Source organism: Saccopteryx leptura, chromosome 6 (assembly GCF_036850995.1).
Source record: "Saccopteryx leptura isolate mSacLep1 chromosome 6, mSacLep1_pri_phased_curated, whole genome shotgun sequence".
Lineage (NCBI taxonomy): Eukaryota > Metazoa > Chordata > Mammalia > Chiroptera > Emballonuridae > Saccopteryx > Saccopteryx leptura.
Window position 1 is genome coordinate 162,930,535 of NC_089508.1, and position 20,930 is coordinate 162,951,464.

At 45.0% G+C, this 20,930-nt stretch overlaps 2 protein-coding genes across 2 annotated transcripts; both read left to right on the plus strand.

The window, feature by feature from the left end:
- Positions 1-54: 54 nt before the first annotated feature.
- Positions 55-10,807, plus strand: HARS2 (histidyl-tRNA synthetase 2, mitochondrial). The gene is made up of 13 exons (XM_066342530.1): positions 55-344; positions 2,279-2,353; positions 2,624-2,743; positions 2,864-2,959; positions 5,035-5,160; positions 5,264-5,371; positions 6,150-6,248; positions 6,553-6,646; positions 7,362-7,489; positions 7,583-7,825; positions 7,985-8,101; positions 8,324-8,470; positions 10,656-10,807. Exons 1-13 carry the CDS (start codon positions 60-62, stop codon positions 10,713-10,715), a joined length of 1,698 nt encoding a protein of 565 aa, XP_066198627.1. The 5' UTR covers positions 55-59; the 3' UTR covers positions 10,716-10,807.
- A 1,716-nt stretch (positions 10,808-12,523) lies between these two features.
- Positions 12,524-19,572, plus strand: ZMAT2 (zinc finger matrin-type 2). Its single transcript, XM_066342503.1, has 6 exons — positions 12,524-12,673; positions 13,006-13,099; positions 14,894-15,017; positions 16,924-16,997; positions 17,708-17,853; positions 18,563-19,572. Exons 1-6 carry the CDS (start codon positions 12,656-12,658, stop codon positions 18,704-18,706), a joined length of 600 nt encoding a protein of 199 aa, XP_066198600.1. The 5' UTR covers positions 12,524-12,655; the 3' UTR covers positions 18,707-19,572.
- Positions 19,573-20,930: the final 1,358 nt, after the last annotated feature.

A 20,930-nucleotide genomic window follows, 5' to 3' on the forward strand; every position in this document is an offset into this window, starting at 1 on the left:
CCTCCGTTGACCCCCCCTCCCCCAACAACAACCGCTTCCGGCCTCTACCGGAAATGTCAATGCCGAGCCTGAACCTGAGAGGAAGGGGTTCAGTTTGCGAGATTTGGAACCGCTCACCTCCTTCCCTGGATCTCAGGCTTTGTCTTTTCAAAGCTGTGCATCCTTCCTGGGGTCCGACCGGCCTCGTTCCTCGGTCTTTTGCTTGCTGTCTTGAAAAGCCGGCCTCCTGCCGCACGATGCCCCAGCTCGGACTCCTGCATGGGAGGGCCTGGGCTGCGCTGCTTGGCCAGCTCCGGCAGCCTGCCCGAGCTTTGTGCGTCCGAACAGTCCATTCTCATAGCCAGGTGAGCTAGTCCGAGATACCTCCTGTCTGTTGGGGCACGATCTCCAGGTTTCAAAGCAAGAACTCGTGGCCTGTACTCCAGTAGTAATACAATTGTGTTTTTTTTTTGTTTTGTTTTTTTTACTGAGTGTCCGAAGTACCAAGTACTAAGCGTTTTAATGCTTTGTCATTTAATCATCATAGCAATCCTGAGAGGTTGGGGTTAGTATTTTCATTTACAGTTGAGGAGACGGAGACTGCAAGTTCAAATGATTTATCTATGAATGCAGAGTAAGGGAGTACAGTATTTTAATATAGGTCCACAATCCTGTCTTTGAACCTGTTGGGGTCAAACACATTAAAATTTATTAAGAAAAATATATGAATATTCCCACTGAGATGACGACCATAAGTAGACAGTTCACAGAATTTTCCTCAAAATGAGTGTCAAAACAAACACACCATTTTCGGTTTTCAGAGATTTTTGGATTTTGAAATTGCAGAGAAGAGATTGTGTACTTGAACTGCCTACCTTTGAAGGAGAGACTCCACCAAAATATAGAACTACCATACCATCTATATTTCTGGAAGAGCATACAGACTGCTAGTAATAAGCAAAGTCACTGTTTCTGTTGTGTTAGGAAAGACCCTATTGTCTTTCTAGCACAGTGGTAGTCAACCTGGTCCATACCGCCCACTAGTGGGCGTTCCAGCTTTCATGGTGGGCGGTAGGGGAGCAACCAAAGTATCTATAAAAAGACAGATTTAACTATAGTAAGTTGTTTTATAAAGATTTATTCTGCCAAACTTAGCGAAAATCCAACATAAAGTACTTTGTAAGTAAATGTAAGTTACAGCAATTTAACTTGCTGTAACTCTGCTTTATAAATTTTATAAAGTTAAGTTACTTCCCTACTTTATCAATCACCATTACTGTGGAACCGGAGGGTGGTTAGAAAATTTTACTGCTAACAGAGATACAAAAGTGGGCGGTAGGTATAAAAAGGTTGACTACCCCTGTCTAGCAGATGCTTTCTTTGTGCTATCATGAACAATAAGGCTCAGGTCTTTTGCTATTTTTAGTCATAGCATCCTCCCAGTTTGGTTTTTTAGTTTAATTAGGAAATCCATTCCTGTTCATTCTAAGGCATGTTCTGTGTCCTTGGACTGGCTCTTTTCTGTCTTCAAGATTCTTTAAGATTCTTTTGCCTTGTCTCCAAGCCTAAGGACCATTACTACCTTATTAAAAATTCTTATTTTCGGCCCTGGCCGATTGGCTCAGTGGTAGAGTGTCGGCCTGGTGTTCGGGAGTCCTGGGTTCGATTCCCGGCCAGGGCACACAGGAGAAGCGCCCATCTGCTTCTCCACCCTTCCCCCTCTCCTTCCTCTTTGTCTCTCTCTTCCCCTCCCACAGCTGAGGCTCCACTGGAGCAAAGTTGGCCCGGGCGCTGGGGACAGCTCCATGGCCTCTGCCTCAGGTGCTAGAATGGCTCTGGTTGCAACAGAGTGACGCCCCAGATGGGCAGAGCATCGCCCCCTGGTGGGCATGCCAGGTGGATCCCGTCGGGCGCATGTGGGAGTCTGTCTGACTGCCTCCCCGTTTCTAACTTCAGAAAAATACAAAAAAAAAAAAATCTTATTTTCACTCTTTGAATAGGAACCAAGACCTGGAAAAGAGCATACCAATCTCTACACCTAGATAGCTGTTGGTGGTAGTGGTGGATTGTTCTTTGCCTTCCCTATAAACACCTGACCTTATGTGTATATCACACATATATTGCAGATACAACATGGGTTTTGGAGAGGGGCTGAGATTTGGATAGATAACACAGTTGTTCAGGCTGTCTGTTGCTCAGGGCTCAAGCTCTTTGTAGGCTGGTGGTCCAAAGGGCCAGAGATATCACAGGTCTGGCCAGTCTTGAGATAAGCCACATCTCACATTCCTTCTTCTGCCAGGTTGGAGAGGCAGTGTTAACATCTCAGCTGAAACCACATCAAGAAAAATCAAATGTTATTATCAAGACCCCAAAGGTAATTCGCTTTGCCCTATCCTGTCCCATTAGAATGCCTTGGAGGACTGCCCTCTGTTCTGCTTATCTTTTCTTGACCCCTTTGAATGTCCTTTTAGACTCAGTAAAAGAAAACAAATAATTTTCACTATTCCTGACGTACTGACACTTAAGACTTATCTGAACTCAAAGAATTTCACCTCTACCTTAGATTATAGATGTAGTTTAACTCTTTGTCTTAATGGACTCATTTTTTGTCTTTGTTTTCACCGTGGCTGCTTTTTGTCTCCAGGGCACCAGAGATTTTAGTCCTCAGCAGATGGTTGTGAGGGAGAAAATACTTGATATAATTGTTAGCTGCTTTAAGCGTCATGGAGCAAAAGGCTTGGATACCCCAGCATTTGAGCTAAAGGTAAGTGGAGAAAAAATGCTGAACTCTATTTTTCACCTACCTTCAGTTTCTCGAAGGGCTTCTAGCCTGTTTTCTGGAGCTCTCCTTTGAACTGTCATGCTTTCTGTTTGACCCCTGCAGGAAATGCTCACTAAAAAGTATGGAGAGGACTCTGGCTTCATCTATGATCTGCAGGATCAGGGTGGAGAGCTATTGTCCCTGCGTTATGACCTTACTGTATCCTTCCGAGTGCTGGAGCCTGACTTATCTCTTTCCAAATCTAGAGGGCTTTGACTGGCAAAAGGGACAAGAGTGACTCTAGGACCCTGTAGGTCAATTGGCAGCAGGGTTTACTTCCATTTTCTCCTAGAAGGCAATTCTGCCAGAAGAGCCTGACCTGCCAGTTACCTTTTTTTTTTTTTTTTTTTTACAGAGAGAGTCAGAGAGAGGGATAGATATGGACAGACAGACAGGAACGGAGAGAGATGAGAAGCATTAATCATTAGTTTTTTGTTGCGACACCTTAGTTGTTTATTGATTGCTTTCTCATATTGCCTTGACCATGGAGCTACAGCAGACCGAGTAACCCCTTGCTCGAGCCAGTGACCTTGGGTCCAAGCTGGTGAGATTTGCTCAAACCAGATGAGTCTCAAGCTGGTGACCTCAGGGTCTCGAACCTGGGTCCTCCACATCCCAGTCCGACGCTCTATCCACTGCGCCATTGCCTGGTCAGGCGTTACCTTTAATGTGTATCAAATCCCTTGGGGAAACTTGCAAAAACACAGATTTCTGGCCCCCAGCACCAGACTTTCCTAATTCTTCTTTAAAAATTTTTTGCGACAGAGACAGAGAGAGGGACAGAGAGGCAGGAAGGGAGAGAGACGAGATATATCAGTTCTTCCTATGCGGCTCCTTAGTTGTTCATTGATTGTTTTATCATATGGGCCTTGACTGGGGTGGGGGGGCTCCAGCAGAGCAAGTGACCCCTTGCTCAAACCGGTGACCTTGGGCTTCAAGCCAGCAACCTTTGGGCTCAAGCCAGTGACCATGGGGTCATGTCTATGATCCCACGCTCAATCCAACGACCCCACATTCAAGCTGGTGAGCCTGTGCTCAAGCCAGTGACCTCGGGGATTTGAACCTGGGTCCTCTGCGTCCCAGTCCAACGCTCCATCCACTGCGCCACCAGCTGGTCAGGCCAGACATTCCTAATTCTGTAGCTGGACCTGCCAGTACAGAATCTGCATTTTTTTTTAATTTTTAAACATTTTATTGATTTTAGCCAGAAAAGTAGGGAGAGAGAGAGAGGGATAGACAGACAGACAGGAACATCAATCTGTTTCTGTATGTGCCCTGACCAGGAATCAAACTGGCAACTCTGTGCTTTGGGCCAATGCTCCAACCAACTGAACTATCTGGCAACGGCAGTAGTCTGCATTTCTAACAGGCACCTGGATAATTAAGGTGCAGATGGTCTTTAACCTACACTTTAAGAAGTATTGACATAGCCTGACCAGGCGGTGGTGCAGTGGATAGAGCGTCGGACTGGGATGCAGAGGACCCAGGTTCGAGACCCCGAGGTCACCAGTTTGAGCGCGGGCTCATCTGGTTTGAGCAAAAGCTCACCAGCTTGAACCCAAGGTCGCTGGCTCCAGCAAGGGGTTACTCAGTCTGCTGAAGACCCGCGGTCAATGCACATATGAGAAAGCAATCAATGAACAACTAAGGTGTTGCAACGCACAATGAAAAACTAATGATTGATGCTTCTCATCTCTCTCTGTCCCTGTCTATCTCTCTCTCTGTCTCTGTTAAAAAAAAAAAAAGTATTGACATAGAAGTTTTTGGCAAATTAAGGTTCTGAAGCTTGACTATTTTGAGATGATTGAGAATTGATTCAAATGGGAGGGAACTGCCCAGATTTGAAGTTCGTGGGCCATTTCTCTCTCTGCTTCCCTGCTTTCTACTGAACTTGTAGTTTTGTTATGTGGGATTCCTTCATTTGACCCTATTCAATATACAGAGGAGGGTGGAAGTAGGTTTACAGTTGTAATACAAATAAATAATGAATAATAATATAAAAATAAAGAATGAACTGTGTTTTGCATACTGTGAACCTATTTTTGTCTATCCTGTATATTGAATGACAAGTATTGCTAGGCCTTGGGGATTGTGGGAAAACAAGACAGAGAAGGTGCTTGTTGTCATCCTAGTGGATGGGCTCCAGTTGGTAAAGGACCAATCTTCCCTAATGTCTTTACATTGGGCCCAACCTTTGGATGCAGTGTCCTTCCTCCTTAACCTGTTTATGTGAGGTCCCTTTTGCACGTTATATGGCCATGAATAAACTGAAGACGATGAAGCGCTACCATGTTGGAAAGGTGTGGCGCCGGGAGAGCCCAGCCATAGTCCAAGGCCGCTACAGGGAGTTCTGCCAGTGTGTGAGTGACTTGAAGGAAGCTGCATGGTTTCATAGTTCTGGGGCCACAGCTTCAGAACTGGCTGCTCAGTGGAGAATTTTTTCCTGTCTTTTTTCTGCTGTAGGATTTTGACATTGCTGGTCATTTTGACCCTATGATCCCTGATGCAGAGTGTTTGAAGATCATCTGTGAAATTTTAAGTGCATTACAGCTGGGAGACTTTCTTATTAAGGTGAGATTAAGGCTGAGGACTGAGGGGAGAAGTCTGGATTTGGCCTGATGCTGTCCTAAAATGTAGGTGACCCAGCCTTAAGCTCTAGTACATACATTCTTTTTTAAAAAAAATACTTTATTTATTTACTTTAGAGAGGAAAGAGCCTGACCAGGTGGTAGTGCAGTGGATAGACTGTTGGACTGGGACATGGAGGACCCAGGTTTGAAACCCTGAGGTCGCTGTTTTGAGCACGGGCTCACCAGCTTGAGCCATGGGGTCGCTGGCTCGAGCCCAAAGGTTGCTAGCTTGAGCAAGGAGTCACTCGCTCTGCTGTAGCCCCCGGTCAAAGCACTTATGAGAAAGCAATCAATGAACAACTAAAGTGCCACAGTGAAGAATTGATACTTCTCATCTCTCTCCCTTCCTGTCTGTCTGTCCCTATCTGTCCCTCTCTCTGACTCTCTCTCTGTCTGTCAAAAAAAAAAAAAAATTAGGGAGGAGAGAGAGAGAGGAGGGGAGTAACAGGAAGCATCAACTCCCATATGTGCCTTGACCAGGCAAGCCCATGGTTTTAAACTGGCAACCTCAGCATTCCAGGTCAATGCTTTATCTACTGTACCACCAGAGCTAAGGCTAGGACATTCTTAATGTCACTGTTGCATTTTGTATATATCTATATAGTCATTTTGTGAAATTTCTTTTTCTTCATTTTATGGCTTAGAAGAGTAGGGACTGTCATTATTTTGAGAGAAATGGCACTGACAAGACACTTGGGTTACTTCTATTGAGTTCACAGGTCAACCACAGGCGGATTTTGGTTGGGATGTTTGCTGTCTGCGGTGTTCCTGAAAACAAGTTCCATGCCATTTGTTCCTCTATAGACAAACTAGACAAGGTAAAAAAGACATGCTATGTAGACCCTATCACAGTTTCTGCCCTACTCTCAAATCTCTACCCCTAGAGAAAAATAAAGAGATGGTAGCTGGCAGTGAGGAAGATAGGGAGATATTCTGAAGCAAGATGTGAGTTTTGTTGTGCAGTGGGGGTTGTGGCTGGATTTCCTTAGCTGCCTCTGACTTTGCTGACTGCTGAATTTAGTATTGGCTACTTGTGAGTTGTCTGAATGAAAATGATTTGTCCTTTTCCAGTTAGAGAAAGCAAGTTTGTGGGATTGAGCTAATGTTTGAGTATTTGTGCAGATGTCTTGGAAAGATGTGAGACATGAGATGGTGGCAAAGAAAGGCCTGGCTCCTGAAGTGGCTGATCGAATTGGAGACTATGTCCAATGTCATGGTAAGAACCAGAGTTTCAAAGTTATATGATAGAACCAGAGTGAGGGTGATATGTGTACAACTGCTGCCCTCTGAAGCAGCTCCTGTCTGTAGATGTGCTAAGCTCCAGAGCCCACCTGAGTTTAATTTCCTTTCTATTTATTGTAACCACCTTACGTCTTTAGATGACAAAGGTAGAGGCAGAGGAAGAGAATGTGGTCATATGAGATCAGTTTCTTTTTTCTTTATTTTTTAAAATTTCTTTTTTTTTCATTTTAATTTTTTGTACTTTGCTTAAGTTGGATACGGGGAGGCAGTCAGACTCCCGCATGCGCCCAACCGGTATCCACCCAGCATGCCCACCAGGGGGCGTCACTCTGCCGCAATCAGAGCCATTCTAGCACCTGAGGCAGAGGCCACAGAGCCATCCTCAGCGCCCAGGCAAACTTTGCTCCAGTGGAGCCTCGGCTGCAGGAGGGGAAGAGAGAGACAGAGAGGAAGGAGAGGGGGAGGGGTGGAGAAGCAGATGGGCGCCTCTCCTGTGTGCCCTGGCCGGGTATCGAACCCGGGACTCCCGCATGCCAGGCTGACGCTCTACCACTGAGCCAACTGGCCAGGGCCTTTTCTTTATTTTTTAAAGAAAATGGGAACTAGCTGTAACACACTAGAGATGAATTTGGATGAAACATATCTGAGTGAACAGAACAGACCCGATTTCTCCCCACATGTCTCCCCAGGTGGGGTATCCTTGGTAGAACAAATGTTCCAGGATCCCAGACTATCTCTGAACAAGCAGGCTCTAGAGGGACTGGGGGACCTAAAGCTGCTCTTTGAATATCTGACTTTATTTGGAATTAAAGAGAAGGTAAGTAGAGTTGAGTATGGTCTTCCTGCCAAGCTCTGGGGTTCTCAGGGTCCTGAGTCTTTTCTGGGACTAACTGTAGCCTTGTCCCTACAGGTCTATTTTGATCTGAGCCTGGCTCGGGGCCTGGAGTACTATACTGGAGTGATCTATGAAGCAGTGCTGCGACCGACCCCAGCTCAGGCTGAGGAAGAGCCCCTGAATGTGGGCAGTGTGGCTGCTGGTGGCCGCTATGATGGGCTAGTGAGCATGTTTAACCCCAATGGCCACAAGGTCCCATGTGTGGGACTCAGCATTGGGGTAGAGCGAATCTTCTCCATTGTGGAGCAGAGGATGAAGGTAGGTCCTAGGTAGGGGTGGAATGGGGCTGGAGATGTAATAACTCTCATGTTTCTGGAGGTGCATTTAGACTGTTTTTCTGATGATTCTTTTTGTCCTGTTTTTTTGGAGTTACTGTTTCAAAGGAAGTTTTAATTTTACTTTTCTCTCTTTTATCAGACTTTTGGTGAGATGATACAGATGACAGAGACCCAAGTGTTTGTGGCCACTCCACAAAAGAACTTTCTCCAGGAACGGTTGAAGCTAATTGCGGAGCTTTGGGATGCTGGGATCAAGGTATGGTGGAGTTAATATCCAAGCCATCTAGGTATATGTGGAATTCAGCCCCCAGGCCCATTTTACTTTATGCCTAGGGTGGAACTCGAGATCTTTTGAGTCTTCATTAGAGTGTCTCCTTAGGGTATGAGGGCTAGCTACTTACTTCTTTGTACTCACTCCTGGGGCTGGAGTGGTGTGGTCACTTCTAAATCCTCTCTACTCTACCTTCATCCTTTTCAGGCAGAGCTAATGTATAAGAACAATCCTAAGTTACTAAAGCAACTGCACTACTGTGAGAACCTGGGTATTCCACTGGTAGTCATTATTGGCGAGCAAGAACTGAAAGAAGGGGTCATCAAGCTTCGTTCAGTGGCCACCAGGGAAGAGGTGAGTGGGGCAGGCAGAAATAGAAAGGGCCAAGTGTTTCTTCTTCTTTTTTTTTTTTGTCATTCATCAAATTTCATTTTTTATTCTGGGGCTCACAATATTCCTGAATTTTGACAATAGAAGTCCAAGAGCAATAAGAAACTCAGAAAAATGAATTTCAGTAGATAGGTTCATTCATTGAAAAATATTTTTTGGAGCACTTATTATATGGTCAGCACTATGCAAGCTACTGACAGTACATTGGTCAACAAAGAGATAGAGTCTTTGCCCTCAGGAAGAATATAGTTGAGTAGGGAACAGTAGGGGTCAGGGGTGATAAACCAGTAAGCAAATAAACAAGTTAGAAGTTCTGTCCTCCCACATGTCCCGCACACAGTAACTGATGTCTGTTCTGATTGGCCCGTGTCCATGCATGTGATTTTTTTCCCCAGAGGATCAAAATTGATGTTTTACTACCATCTAATCCTCAGATCCCATTAAAATTCAGCCACCTCTGCCATTGATGTTCTTTATAGAAAGAGGATCTGATTTGGAATCATGTTGCATTTCATTATGAATCTTTAGTTTCCTTCAGTTTAGAACAGTTCATTAGTCTTTCCTTGACTTTCATAATCTTCACACTTATGAAGATTATAGGCCAGGTTTGTTTATTTTTTCTAATAGAACACCCTTCAGTTTTGTTTCTTCCTAATTAGATTTGCATCATGCATTTGGCAGAAACACCACCAAAGATATGCTCTGTTCTCATTGTATTCTATCAGGTGGAATATGATTTTGATTTATCTCATTACTGATGATAGTCACTTAGATCACATGATTCAAGTGGTATCTGCCAGCCTTTTTTAGATTCTTTAAGATTTATGTTTCTGGCTGAGGAAATAGCTCCTCAGTTAATATTGATAGGGATGAATGAAGACCTATCCCAGGCAACTAATGTAGCCAATGATACTGGCTGGGTAGGCAGAAGAAGGACAGATGAAATTTCAGTGGTATTTCTTGACTAATTAACAAATTAGATATAGATCATCCTGGCTGGGTGGCTTAGTTGGTTAGAGCTTAGAATCCCAAAGCACAGATTGATCCCTGGTCAGGGCACATATAGGAACAGATCGATGTTCCTGTCTCACTTTTTCTCTCCCCTTCTCTCTCTAAAACCAATTAAAAAAAAATTAAAAAGATGGAAAGTTGAGAATGAGAGAATTCTGTTCAAACAGGCTTTGTTAACAATTGTTTAAAAAATAATAGATATAGGCCCTGGCCAGTTGGCTCAGTGGTAGAGCATCTGCCTGGTGTGTGGAAGTCTTGGGTTCCGTTCCTGGTCAGGGCACACAGGAGAAGCGCCCATCTGCTTCTCTACCCTTCCCCTTCTCCTTCCTCTCTATCTCTCTCTTCCCCTCCTGCAGCCAAGACTCCATTGTAGCAATGTTGGCCCAGGCGCTGGGATGGTTCCATGGCCTCCGCCTCAGGCGCCATTCTAGCCACCGAGCAAGGCCCCAGATAGGCAGAGCATCGCCCCCTGGTGGGCATTCAGGGTGGCTCCTGATTAGGTGCATGCTAGTGTCTGTCTGACTGCCTCCCCCTTCTAACTTTGGGGAAAAAAAAGATATAGATATATATCAAGCATTTGAATCTCTTTCGCCTTGAGGACATATATTCTACAGGATAGCTTGAAGCCCAGTAGTTGCATAAGTAGTGCGAACAATACGGAGTTAAATAAATCTGGAGGCCCTGGCCGGTTGGCTCAGCGGTAGAGCGTCGGCCTGGCGTGCGGGGGACCCGGGTTCGATTCCCGGCCAGGGCACATAGGAGAAGCGCCCATTTGCTTCTCCACCCTCCCCCCTCCTTCCTCTCTGTCTCTCTCTTCCCCTCCCGCAGCCGAGGCTCCATTGGAGCAAAGATGGCCCGGGCGCTGGGGATGGCTCCTTGGCCTCTGCCCCAGGCGCTAGAGTGGCTCTGGTCGCGGCAGAGCGACGCCCCGGAGGGGCAGAGCATCGCCCCCTGGTGGGCAGAGCGTCGCCCCTGGTGGGCGTGCCGGGTGGATCCCGGTCGGGTGCATGCGGGAGTTTGTCTGATTGTCTCTGACGTTTCCAGCTTCAGAAAAATACAAAAAAAATCTGGAAAAGCAATGACTAATGAGCTAGTATCACTTTCTAGTATGTCACATGAAGGTTCTCTTATGTTTCAGGTGGCCATTAAACGGGAAAATCTTGTGGCTGAAATTCAGAAACGACTATATGATTCTTGATTCTTTCATGATTGCCATCTGCTGCTCTTTGTAGAAAATACTTCATCTAGGACTGAGTTCCTGATGGACTTCACAACTGCTTTCCAGGATAGGTGACAAGTGCCTCTGCCTCCTCCATCTTTCCTGAGTACAGAACTGAGGAAGGCCCTGAAGACTCCTGGGCTATTGTGAACAGCTATTCTGCATGGTTGCAGATGGCTGGTCTGTGAAAGAGACATGCTGTAACTGCAGAGGCAGATGACAGATGTGCCATTGAATGCTGCCAACAGGTGCTAAGGTGTTTGCTGTGAGCAAGGCTCTGGGAAAGTCCCTCAGGCTCAAAGAGGATTCTGAACCATTGAGATCAGAAGTCAGATGCTTAGCCTTTCACTGTAGTTTCTGAACCAGATTATGGGATATTTGTCCACAACCTGCTATTGGCAAGGCAGGTCAATAGCTGCTCTTAGCTTTTTTTGAGGACAAAGGTGCTATCTGAAGGGCGTAGCAGTGGCCATATTAATATGATGTCTCTCTTTAGGCCATCCACTGTTGACAATAGCAGAGTGAGGCTGTCTGTTTAATAATTTTGAATAATGAACTTAGTAGGTGACCTGACAAGATGGAGATCTGATCTTTTGAGGTTTTGGAGACCATTTCCTGTGCCAGAATCACTGCTGTATTTCATGTCCTGCCATGGAGGTGGCTGTTCTAAAAGTGGTTGGATAATATATTAAATAAAATATTTAATGTTTGGGTAATATGTTATCAAGGGATTGGTTTGCATTGGCCATTGAAAATGTTTGCATGTACACTGGAGAGTAACCTGCCTGAAATGATGCTCTGTATTCAGTGAAGGGAGCAGCCAGGGTTCTCCCTATACCCCCTTACAACTTAGATATACACTCATGTCACTGAATCAGCATATAGTTAGCCATCTGCCAGAGTTCATCACCCTAAAAGCAGGGGTAGTTAACCTTTTTATACCTACTGCCCACTTTTGGTATCTCTGTTTGTAGTAAAATTTTCTAACCGCCCACTGGTTCCACAGTTATGGTGATTTATAAAGTAGGGAAATTACTTTATAAAATTTATAAAGCAGAGTTACAGCAAGTTAAAGCATATAATAATAATTACCAAGTACTTTATGTTGGATTTTCGCTAAGTTTGGCAGAATAAATCTTTATAAAACAACTTACTATAGTTAAATCTATATTTTTATTTATACTTTGGTTGCTCTGCTACCGCCCACCATGAAAGATGGAATGCCCACTAGTGGACGGTAGGGACCAGGTTGACTACCACTGCAAAGTGTTGCTGATAACAGGCCTTCCGAAATCCAATCATGTTGATTAAATTGTGCCCTATAGATTGACTATAATCTTCAGTCAAAGGAAAAGTGAATTAACTATAGAGTGATAGCATTGCTTCAAGATGAGGTAGAAGTGCAAGAAGTGTCGCCATGTGCGCATGGGGAGGGCCTTTTCAAACACGGGTGTGGTAGTGGGGGGGGGGTTGGGCTGGGATGGGGGAGTGGGGCACGTATTTTTAGTGCATTCTGGTAAATGAGGCATTTGGAGACCTTAACATCAGCGCTTCAGTCTTAAGGTTTAGAAACTTGGCAATGTACGCAAAGCGAACTAGACTAGAGGGCACTGATTCTCGGTTTTTCCGTTTGTAAAATAGATGAGCTGAACAACCCTTCGATGGTTGTCTTGAAGCTCAGGGCAAAAAAAAAAAAAAAAATTGCAGGCGCCCTTACTTCCGTGTTGCTTCATACTCTCCCTGCGCATGCGCCATTTTCTTGGAGCAGAGGCGGGGCCGACAAGTCTGTTTTAGAAGCCCTCCAGTCTTTAGCTCTTTAAGAACAAGAGAATCTAAGCTTATTGGAGGGTAAGCTTGCTTTACGGCTTAATGTAGCTTTTTACGGCATTTTCCGGCTTCCCATTCACTTCGCGGTGAAGATGGCGTCGGGCAGCGGGGTAGGTGGTTTGTGTAGGAGGAGGTTTGAAAGGGTTGGAAGGTCTGGGGTGGTTTCTCAGCGCGGTCTCTCCTGCACTGGACTGGCTTCCGGACACCTCTTTGCATTTCTGTGGCCTAGGTTCAGAGTTTTTACCCGTAAGGCCCTGGCGCAGGGTCTGGAATCGCGGAGGTCTCTCGGGTTGGGGTCCTGAGGCCACTTCAGTCTCTTGGTGCGGTCCGGAGAAGCTTCGCTCTCAACAGGTCCCGGGGCCGCATGGCCCGCGATGACTCGGTTACTCTCGGGGTCGGACAGGGTTAGCGTCGAATCCTGAGGGCTTTTATTTCTCCACAGACAAAAAACTTGGACTTTCGCCGAAAGTGGGATAAAGATGAATATGAGAAGCTTGCTGAGAAGAGGCTCACGGAAGAGAGAGAAAAGAAGGATGGTGAGTGCCTGCTCTGTCAAGGGCTAAGGGTATCGTAGAGGCGATGCCGTGGCTGGAGAGCCGGTGGGGAGGATAAATGCAGTGTCCTCCTACCCTGTCCTGTGTTACCTCTCGCAGAGCGCTACCTTCCTGGTCCTCGATTTTTTTTTTTTTTAATGTTTAAAATGAGAGTGAGGAGATGGACTGAAGTGGTTTTGAGGTGCTTTCTAGCTCTGTTGTCTGGGCTTCTTTCCCTCCCTTTCCTTGGCTCATTTCAGTACTTTCCTGGAGTACAGAGAACAGTGTGGGATCCATAGTAGTGACAGAAGTCAACATGAGTATTTTGCTGCTTGCATTATATTGAAAATTCTCGAGCCCTGGCCCCTCTCCTTCCTCTCTGTCTCTCTCTTCCCCTCCCACAGCCAAGGCTTCATTGGAGCAAAGTTGGCCGGGGCGCTGAGGATGGCTCTATGGCCTCTGCCTCAGGCGCTAGAATGGCTCCGGTTGCAGCAGAGCAACGCCCCAGATGGACAGAGCATCGCCCCCTGGTGGGCATGCCAGGTGGATCCCGGTCGGATGCGGGAGTCTGTCTGACTGCCTCCCCGTTTCCAACTTCAGAAAAATACCAAAAAAAAAAAAAAATTCTTTCTCTTGAAATTACCTAAGGGGGAGAAGAACATTTCTGGCCCAATGGAAACCTTTTTCTATAGTCTGAGAAGAGCAAGGGTACTGGCCAGAGAAGGTGTGGTTGTTTCTGCTAGTCCTTAGTAGTGCTGTTCTTTGTGCCTTGTGCATTATCAGGGAGTTGGTGCACCTCTCATAGACAGAGATTGCACTGTACAAAAAGAAATATTTGATTTTCTCATCTTTTTTCAAACTTACACATTCTTCTTCCACTTTACTTCCACATCAGCTTGTACATACCAACCTTTTAAATTTTTATGTAACATATAATAATATGTAGTGTTTAGCGCATAATTTAGGTAATTGTAAATATTGATTCCCTTTTAAAAATTTTCTCCACCTCTCAGAGGATTCTATTCTGTGTTATGCTTGGTGTATCTGAAAACATTATTGAGTGTCCTTGCTATTCTTTTCAAAGGTTGCTTTTTGTGACAGTTCAGAACTTCCCTTTTCAATTCAGTTACTCAGCGAGTAGAAAACATCGCTTTTAGACTTGTTGGCTTTAAAGTGGAGAAAAGCTATAGTGGTGAGATAAGGATTGTTGACCATTTTTTCTGTTAGAGTCTCCCTATCTGCTGCTAGAAGTCCATGTTGTGTCCCTTGCTTCAGGTTTCAAAAAAGAAAGAGTAAATCTCTGAGTTTTGCCCTGGCCGGTTGGCTCAGCGGTAGAGCGTCGGCCTAGCGTGCGGAGGACCCGGGTTCGATTCCCGGCCAGGGCCTATAGGAGAAGCGCCCATTTGCTTCTCCACCCCTCCGCCACGCCTTCCTCTCTGTCTCTCTCTTCCCCTCCCGCAGCCAAGGCTCCATTGGAGCAAAGATGGCCCGGGCGCTGGGCATGGCTCTGTGGCCTCTGCCCCAGGCGCTAGAGTGGCTCTGGTCGCAACATGGCGACGCCCAGGATGGGCAGAGCATCGCCCCCTGGTGGGCAGAGCGTCGCCCCATGGTGGGCGTGCTGGGTGGATCCCGGTCGGGCTCATGCGGGAGTCTGTCTGTCTCTCCCTGTTTCCAGCTTCAGAAAAATGCAAAAAAAAAAAAAAAAAAATCTCTGAGTTTTGGGTTTCATGCACATCATTTCCTTTCTGGTTAAGGAACTGCAAAGTTGTAGGGACATCGTTTCCCATTGTGTTACAGGAAAACCAGTGCAGCCAGTCAAGCGGGAGCTTCTCCGGCACAGGGACTACAAGGTGGACCTGGAATCCAAGCTTGGGAAGACCATTGTCATTACCAAGACCACCCCACAATCTGAGATGGGAGGGTGAGTGGCTATTTATCTATCACTGCAGCCAAGAGTAGGTCTAACAAACTACGCTGGTTTTAGAAAGTGTTGAGGAAGGTTCCTAGCCCCAGGATAAAAACCTTGTTGCCTATAATTCCATCCTTATATTTATTTTTATTTGCCTCGCAAGGTCTCAGGTTAACATTATAATATCTCTAGGAGGGGTCACTCTCTGGGCTTCTTTTTATTAGCAGTGTAACTACACCTTAATGTCTTTTTTTTTTTAAATATAGAGACAGAGTCAGAGAGAGGGATAGATAGGGACAGACAGGAACAGAAAGAGATGAGAAGCATCAATCATTAGTTTTTTGTTGTGTGTTGCAACAAAGTTGTTCATTGATTGCTTTCTCATATGTGCCTTGACTGCGGGCCTTCAGCAGACCAAGTAACTCTTTGCTTAAGCCAGCGACCTTGGGTCCAAGCTGGTGAGCTTTGCTCAAACCAGATGAGCCCACACTCAAGCTGACGACCTCAGGGTCTCAAACCTGTGTCCTCGGCATCCCAGTCCGACGCTGTATCCACTGCTCCACCGCCTGGTCAGGCTACACCTTAATATCTTAAAAGGGACAATTTGTTCTGCCAGAAGAAGAGGATTAGATTTTTAGAGGAGAAATTAGGTGGAACTAGAATGGAGCCTACAAGCTGTTGATGATGAGTGAGGGAGTTGGGTTCCAGACTGGCTGTAAAAGCAGTAGTTGTTCTGGATTGCCTGGTTGTGCACTTCCTTCCTAGTCCAAGACTATAACCTATAAGAAGTGGGGTCCCACAAGAACTCTTCATTCGTGTGTGTTTGTGTGTGTGTGTGTGTGTGTGTGTGTGTGCCAGAAACAGAGAGAGATAGAGAGGGACAGATGGGGACAGACAGACAGGAAGGGAGAGAGATGAGAAGCATCAATTCTTTGTTGTAGCACCTTAGTTGTTCATTGATTGCTTTCTCGTATGTGCCTTGACTGTGGGGCTACAGCAGACCGAGTGACCCCTTGCTCAAGCCAGTGACCTTGGGCTCAAGCTGGTAAGCCTTGCTCAAACCAGATGAGCCCATACTCAAGCTGGTGACCTTGGGGTTTTGAACCTGGGTCCTCTGCATCCCAGTTGGACGCTTGATCCACTGCGCCACTGCCTGGTCAGGCAGAAGTCTTCATTCTTTTGTCCAGTTAGGCTTTTCAGTAGGAGGGCAACACATAGCAGACTGACACTTCTCTGAACTACTTAGTAAACCCACTGTTGTCATTCGTCTCATAATCTATTGCTATGTAAATTAACAACCCAGAATTTAGCAGCATAAAACAAATAGCTCACAATTTCTGTAGGTAAGGAATCTGGGGAAGGCAGATTTATGCAGGTGATTCTGGCTCAGGGTCTTTCACCAAAGGTGCAAAGTGTCTACTGGGTCTGTGTTCACTGAGGTATAAATGGAGCTGGAGGATCTGCTTCCAGCCTGTGTCACATGGCTATGGTTTGTCAGCCTCAGTTCTTCATTCCATGGGCCTCTCCACAGTTCTTATCACAACAAAGCAAGTGGTTTCCCCAGGGCAGGTGAGCCACATGGGCAGACTAAGACAAAAGCCACATCTATTTTTTTTAATAACCTAATTTTGGAAGTGACATAGCATCACCTTTGACATATTCTGTTGGTCACAAAGACCAGTGTTGGTACAGATTGGGAGAAGACTACACAGGGTAGAAATATTAAGAGGGTGGGTATCATCGTGGGGCCATTTTTGGAGTTAGTAACCACAGTTTTCCAAGAACTAATGCTTTATGGAAATAAGAAGTGTCCCCTTCTGAAAACACTTTTTACCTGAAAAGATGAGTTTCTTGATTGAAAACAGTACAGTCCTTACAACCAAATTTGACTCAAGTGTTATTTCTTCCTGTCCACTAGATATTACTGCAATGTGTGTGACTGTGTTGTGAAGGACTCTATCAACTTCCTGGATCACATTAATGGAAAGAAACGTAAGGCTTGGAGTTAGTTTGTAACTGGGGCTGGGATCAGGCTTTGGAGTAAGTGGTGGGGGAAAGGGTGGTTTCTGTTGGGTCCTTTTTTTAATTTCTGAGGAATTTTCCATTGGCTTCAGCACAGGCCATCCTTTACTTCATTATCTAATATTTCTGGAGGCTATGAAATGAGACGCTGTTATAGGCTCTCAACAAGGCCAAACCATGGTTTTCTGGGCTAAGCTGTCCCCACTGACATGCATCTGCTCAGCAGCGAAGTTTTAAAGCCATTTGCATTCCATTATCTGGGGCTGCTGCTTCTGGGAACAAGTAAAGCCAAAGGAGTTTTTTTCAGCTATAATTTCTTTTGCTATGTGTCTTATGAGAAGATGTTTAGGAAAAAATGTCAGGAGGGAGCATTTGAGATCTTGCTCCCTGGCATATGTTGTCATTTTGACTCAGACTTTTTAAAAAATTGATTTGACAGAGAGAGAGAAGCATTGATGTGTTGTTTCACTTATTATGTATTCATTGGTTGATTCTTGTATGTTCTCTGACTACTGGGGGTTGAACTTACAACCTTTTTATATCAGGACAATGCTCTAAGTGAGCCACCTGGCCAGGGCTCAAATAAACTCTTTAAAAATTTTCAGAAAAATTGTCAGAAAAGACTCTTGAAGGGCTGATGTTTTAATGACCTTATGTTCTTCACTGTTGACCCCACCCAGATCAGCGGAACTTGGGCATGTCTATGCGTGTGGAACGTTCCACCTTGGACCAGGTGAAGAAACGTTTTGAAGTCAATAAGAAGAAGATGGAAGAGAAGCAGAAAGATTATGATTTTGAGGAAAGGATGAAGGAGCTCAGAGAAGAAGTAAGGCTCTGCTGTCCTTTCCTCTCTTCCCCAGTGTGGAATTTTAAGTTAATGTATCACGGGGAGGCTAACTTTTTCACTCCGCTGCCACCCCCAGAGTATAGTCTTATCTTCTGAATACCTGTATGGTAGGGAAACACTTATTGCCCTTGTTTGAGACTCTCATGAGCCAAAGCTCTCAACCTTTCCTTTCTTCCTGGATTCTCTGGGCCATACTTTTATTTTTTACTGCAGGAGTGATTAATTAAATGTACCTGGTCCCCAAGAGGCTTGTGGAACTAGGCTGGCTGGATCAGAACTGTTTCTTCCACTTACTGGCTATGAATCTTGGGCAAGTTATATAAACTGTGCCTCAGTTTCCCCATACTAGAGATATTAGTATATAATATACTTAAAGGAGCACTTAGACCAGTTCCTGGTGTGTACTACATTCACCAGAATGTTAGTTGCTATTGTACGATTTTGCTCCTATAACTGTGTTAACAACTAGAGACGAACTGGTGTGTAGTATTGAGACATGCTCTTCATAGGCTAAAACATTTTTTTCTTGTCCCTGACACTCTTTATTCTGGTTTTTCCTCTGCTTTTGAAAATTTACTTACCTTTAACTGTTTTCTCCTGAAAGTAGAAAGGAATCTTGAAGCTCATGTCTCTTTCAACAGTGTTTGGCTCAGGAGTCTGAACTGATTCTAAGTGATTTCCCCCCCAGGAGGAAAAGGCCAAAGCCTACAAGAAAGAGAAACAGAAGGAGAAGAAAAGGAGGGCTGAGGAGGACTTGACATTTGAGGAGGATGATGAGATGGCAGCTGTGATGGGCTTCTCTGGCTTTGGTTCCACCAAGAAGAGTTACTGAGGCTTTCTGTTTGGCCCTTTGCTGGGCTTAACTTTGTGTGGGGGGTCCTTGGAAAAGTCCTAAAGAGTGGCGATGGGAAGGGCTCGACGGTGGATGTTTATGGTTTCCCTCTACTGTGAGAGCACAGGAGGCAGAGGTAACGCTGTGGCATGTTCCTTCAGCCTCAGTGTATCACTGGAGTCATAAGACCTCTGCCCATCTGAGTTCCCAATAAAGAAAAACCTCCTCTTCTGAGGCTGCTTTCCCAAAACTTCCCTGCATCTTTCCCTCTTCATCCAATTTCCTCTGAGCATCCTATGTTTATCCTGTGTTCTGCCTTTGTTTTAATTTTTGACTCTTGGCTTAGCCTGCCATGGAAAGGTTCTCTGGGACCCCAGTTTCCAGGTGATACCATATCCTTGACCAGCCACCCTCCTCCCACCTCCAGCCGTCCTTCCCCACTGTGGTTCTCTGGCCACCTGTGCATGCATGTGTACTTCTGCCTGGCTCAGTGGTATGTGCGGATGTGTGTGCATGAATCTGTCACATGGAGCCTGAACTAGAACCTGAGAGCATTACTGCCTTGAGGTCTGATGTTCTTGGTTTCCTCAGTCCATGTAACAGGATATTAAATGGGAGGAGTGTTTGGTGTGGTTTTTGTCTGGTGAGTTTTTAACCTTTGTTTTTCATATGTAGACTGTTCAGCTTTTCCTGTTTGTTTTATTTTATTGAGGATTACTCTGTTTTTGTCTTCCTTGTGAGCAGGCTCTTGGAAGAACCTGTTTGATGCAAAAAAGAAAAAGGGAAGAAAAACCTCATATGGGAACCCTTGGGTCTCAGAGGCTGTTCAATATGTATAATAAATGACATTGACTGGGCATATTTCACATTTGATGGGAACATTCCATTTTCCCTGTGTATTATTTTTTCTTCCCACACTGAGGATTTTTATCTAGAGTTTATTCTTCTCCCTTCATTTGAGCCCTGTCAGTTTTTTTCCCCTAGGTTCCTTCAGCATGAGTTATATTTTCTACTGATGGGATCTGTGTCCAGAGGAGTCTAAGCAAATCTTTCCCTATAATTTTAGCCTTGTTTCATCTTGTTTTAGGAACAGCACAGAGCTCTGGGTTGAACTGTGTTTTTCTTACTACTGAAGTTATCTAGGTACAGGGTTACTCACACTTAGCACTGTTGACATTTTAAGCTGTATAGGTCTTTCTTGTGTGGGCTCCCTTGTGCACTGTAGGGTGTTTAGCAGTATTCCTAGGCTCTACTTACAAGATGTCAGTGGCACTCCTTCCTCAAATTGTGACAACTAAAGATGTCTGTCTCCAGGAGAAGGGGAGTGAAATCCTTCTTCCCAGCCCCATTGAGACCCAACTTGAGAATTAGATGGCATAGACTGGTTAACTAAAGAAAAAACAACTTTGCTATTTCCTGGATTGGGTACTGTGCCACGGATGTAAAGGAAAAAAAAAAATCAGTCCTTTAAATTAAAACAACCAAAGGTTATATGAATTTCAAGCAGAAGAATATTATAACTTTAGCTTGTTCTGTACCCTGAAAAGCAGGATCTATTTGGGTTAACAAGGCTGCCACCATATGGCTTGTTTACATTCTTTGCCCCATATAGTTGTCTGAAATCTTGTATATAGGATCTGAACCACCTGTGGATACCATACTCTCTTTTGGACTTTTATACAGAATTTCCTTGTCCATGTCTTTTGCCTATATTATTTCTAATGCTGAATCATGCCAGTGGGAACACAAAGTGTCTCAAGCAAATTTTTTTTTTACAGGAACACAGAGTGATAGGGAAAGACAGACAGGAATGGAGAGAGATGAGAAGCATCAATCATCAGTTTTTCATTGCGTATTGCGACACCCTAGTTGTTCATTGATTGCTTTCTCATATGTGCCTTGACTGTGGGCCTTCAGCAGACCGAGTAACCCCTTGCTTGAGCCAGTGACCTTGGGTCTAAACTGGTGAGCTTTTTTTTTTTTTTTTTTTTTTTTTTGCTCAAGCCAGATGAGCTCGCACTCAAGCTGGCAACCTCAGGGTCTCGAACCTGGGTCTTTCCGCATCCCAGTCTGACGCTCTAACCACTGCGCCACCGCCTGGTCAGGCTCAAGCAAATTTTGATAGACAGTGTTTGTTGCCCAATTGCAGGCTGATTTATAGGTGCCTTCCTTGACATGATTATGTGCTCTACAGGTTCTTGGGTAAGAATCTACCGTAGTGGAC

What these genes read in the sequence shown, in the direction of transcription:
- HARS2 (XM_066342530.1), top strand. Translation starts at nt 60, where the DNA reads ATGCCGAGCCTGAACCTGAGAGGAAGGGGTTCAGTTTGCGAGATTTGG. An exon ending in TGGGAGACTTTCTTATTAAG is followed by an intron (nt 5,372 to 6,149) that starts GTGAGATTAAGG and finishes TTGAGTTCACAG; the next exon opens with GTCAACCACAGGCGGATTTT. An exon ending in TTTGGGATGCTGGGATCAAG is followed by an intron (nt 8,102 to 8,323) that starts GTATGGTGGAGT and finishes CATCCTTTTCAG; the next exon opens with GCAGAGCTAATGTATAAGAA.
- ZMAT2 (XM_066342503.1), top strand. An exon ending in CCACAATCTGAGATGGGAGG is followed by an intron (nt 15,018 to 16,923) that starts GTGAGTGGCTAT and finishes CCTGTCCACTAG; the next exon opens with ATATTACTGCAATGTGTGTG. An exon ending in TGAAGGAGCTCAGAGAAGAA is followed by an intron (nt 17,854 to 18,562) that starts GTAAGGCTCTGC and finishes TTTCCCCCCCAG; the next exon opens with GAGGAAAAGGCCAAAGCCTA.